The sequence below is a fragment of the Canis lupus genome, chromosome 13 (assembly GCF_011100685.1).
Source record: "Canis lupus familiaris isolate Mischka breed German Shepherd chromosome 13, alternate assembly UU_Cfam_GSD_1.0, whole genome shotgun sequence".
Lineage (NCBI taxonomy): Eukaryota > Metazoa > Chordata > Mammalia > Carnivora > Canidae > Canis > Canis lupus.
The window spans coordinates 7,975,442-7,978,004 of NC_049234.1; the positions used below are offsets into that span (position 1 = coordinate 7,975,442).

General features: G+C 46.9%; 1 protein-coding gene across 1 annotated transcript; it reads right to left on the reverse strand.

Moving 5' to 3' along the window:
- Window positions 1–315: 315 nt before the first annotated feature.
- On the reverse strand, window positions 316–2,058 carry LOC119874482 (splicing factor 3A subunit 3). The gene has a single exon (XM_038555091.1). The coding sequence runs from the start codon at window positions 2,031–2,033 to the stop codon at window positions 528–530; it is 1,506 nt and encodes a 501-aa protein (XP_038411019.1). The 5' UTR covers window positions 2,034–2,058; the 3' UTR covers window positions 316–527.
- Window positions 2,059–2,563: the final 505 nt, after the last annotated feature.

Below are 2,563 nucleotides of genomic sequence, written 5' to 3' on the forward strand. Positions count from 1 at the left end.
ATGTGGGACTTGATCCCGGGATCCCAGGATCACAACCTGAGCCAAAGGCAAATGCTCAACCACTAAGCCACCCAGGTGGCCCAAAGTTTCATAATTTTATTCAAACTTAAAGTTATTTTTATAATTCTCTTTATTTTTCCTCAATTCAATTAGGTTATAAATGACTATTCACTTGGGAACAATCCATTTTTATTCAAATTCTTTACTGAAGTAATGTTTCAATTTTAGTAAGTTTTTGGTCCATTTTTTGGAATTTTCTAAGTGCAGAATTGTTGAAATAAGAATAGATCTTTTTTTTTTTTTTTTTTTTTTGGGTTTATTTTCTGACAGAATCTTTTAATATAAAACAAAGATAAAACACATCTCAGCCCTGCAACCTGCCAGCATGCCTTGGTTTTCACAAGACGCACGCTAGACCTTAAGACTAAGTAGGAAAGTCTTTAAGGAGCATTTGGTTGGGAGAAATAGAAAAAGGAGACTTCAGGTAAGCCTGGGCAAGCCCAGAAGCTGAGCTACATCCCTGAACACTAGAGCAGTCCTTGTCTCTTCAGGTCCTCATAGGTCTTCTTATTCACCACGTTCCCGCTGGAGTCTTCATATTCTTCCTCGGTGTCAGGCTGCCATCGCTCTGATGCCTTCTGCAGTTTCAGCTTGGCCCACAAGGAGACAGCATCTTCGATCTGTGTCACATTAGCGAAGTGGGCAGTGTTTGGGATGCCCAAACACCTCATGCCGTGGGCATGACGCCACTCAGCAAAGTGCCGCTGGAAGGCCTTGGGACCTCGGTACGTGTAATTTCCACAAATCTCACAGTTATAGTTGATGTTTAGACCATGAAGCTTGTACAGCCAGTAGGGAATAGGTTTGCCATCCCAGCCGAGGGGCAGGTTTTTGGGGTTGTAAATGATCTCATTCTCCTCATCTTCACTTTCACTCTCACTGATCTGCTCTTCCTCTTCTTCTTCTCGTTCCTCCCCTGTCCTCGCCTGCTTGCGTTGTACATTTTCATGTGTGAGATGCCGTTGTTCCCCAAGAATCTCTACATATTCATAGATTTGGGCTTCTAGGAAGGCAATGTCTTTGTTCCTCTCAGTGTCTCGCTTGGTGCCTTTTGACTTGGGATTTTTGGCAAACAGGGAGGTGTCAAGTGACTCCAGGGACTTTCCTTTGGTGCTGAAGAGCCTCTGGGCTCGCTCTTCTAGGGTCCCACCACACTTCAAGCCTAGAGCTAAGAGTGCAGATTTCAATCTGTCCAGACCCAGGGAGGCCAACTCCTCCCAAGAAGAGAATGCAGACAGGTCAAGATGGGCTCCAGCATGGGTCAGGGCACTGCTTGTCTCTTTCGGCCATCCAGGAAAGGTACCATTCTCCCACTTCTTCTCAAATTCATTCTGAATCTTCCCAAAAAGTTCGTTCTGATCTTGGAGGGGCTTGACTCGATCTGTGTAATCTTGAAGGTACTCAAGCAGCATCTCCAGGTATCTCTTATATTCAGCATTTTTCCTCTCTTTAGGAATGTCAAATAACTGGTCGAAGATAGACAGATAGGTAATATAATCCAGTTTCTCTGAGGCCTTGAGATTAATATATTTGAGGTAACAGTCATGGAGGTCGAGGTAACGACCATATCCCTCTTCATCTGTGAACTCCACCAAGTTTTGTGCCTCTTCACTTGGATTCTCTCGAGCTTTCAGAAGCTCCTCAAATTCCACTGACATTGGCACACAGATCTCATTTGGGTGTTTCCGATGGAATTCTTTTATTTGCTTGAGTCTATTATAAAATTCAGCAAATTCATTGGGTCCTGAAATGGCATTGAGTTCCTCCTTTCGTAACCCATCCTTATCATCATACAAATCCCGCAGGTTCCCACTCACTTCCATATATCTATCCTGCATGGCCCGTGTGCGGTGGTCGGAATTGATCTGGTCCCGGAGCGTGGACTTCTTAGTGAGCATCTCTTTGGCCATGACGTCCATGAGCCGCTCCTTCTCCTCATGGTACCGCCGCTGCTGCTCCAGGATCGTCTCCATGTTTCCTCCGCCGCGGGTTCGGACCCCGATCTTTTTTTAATGTTTGGTTACATCAGTGTTTTCTGATTTGTTTCTTATTGTAATTGGTTAGAACTTCTAAATAGGAGGAGGAGCAAGATGGCGGAAGAGTAGGGTCCCCAAATCACCTGTCTCCACCAAATTACCTAGAAAACCTTCCAATCATCCTGAAAATCTATGAATTCGGCCTGAGAATGAAAGAGAGAACACCTGGAATGCTACAGTGAGAAGTTTGCGCTTCTATCAAGGTAGGAAGACGGGGAAAAAGAAATAAAGAAACCAAAGGCCTCCGAGGGGGAGGGGCCCGCGAGGAGCCGGGCTGAGGCCGGGGCGAGTGTCCCCAGGACAGGAGAGCCCCGTCCCGGAGGAGCAGGAGCTGCACCAACCTTCCCGGGCGGAAAGGGGCTCCCAGGGAGTTGGAGCAGGACCCAGAAGGGCGAGGATGCCCTCGGGTTCCCTGGGACACTAACAGACACCTGCGCCCCGGGAGAGTGCGCCGAGCTCCCTAAGGG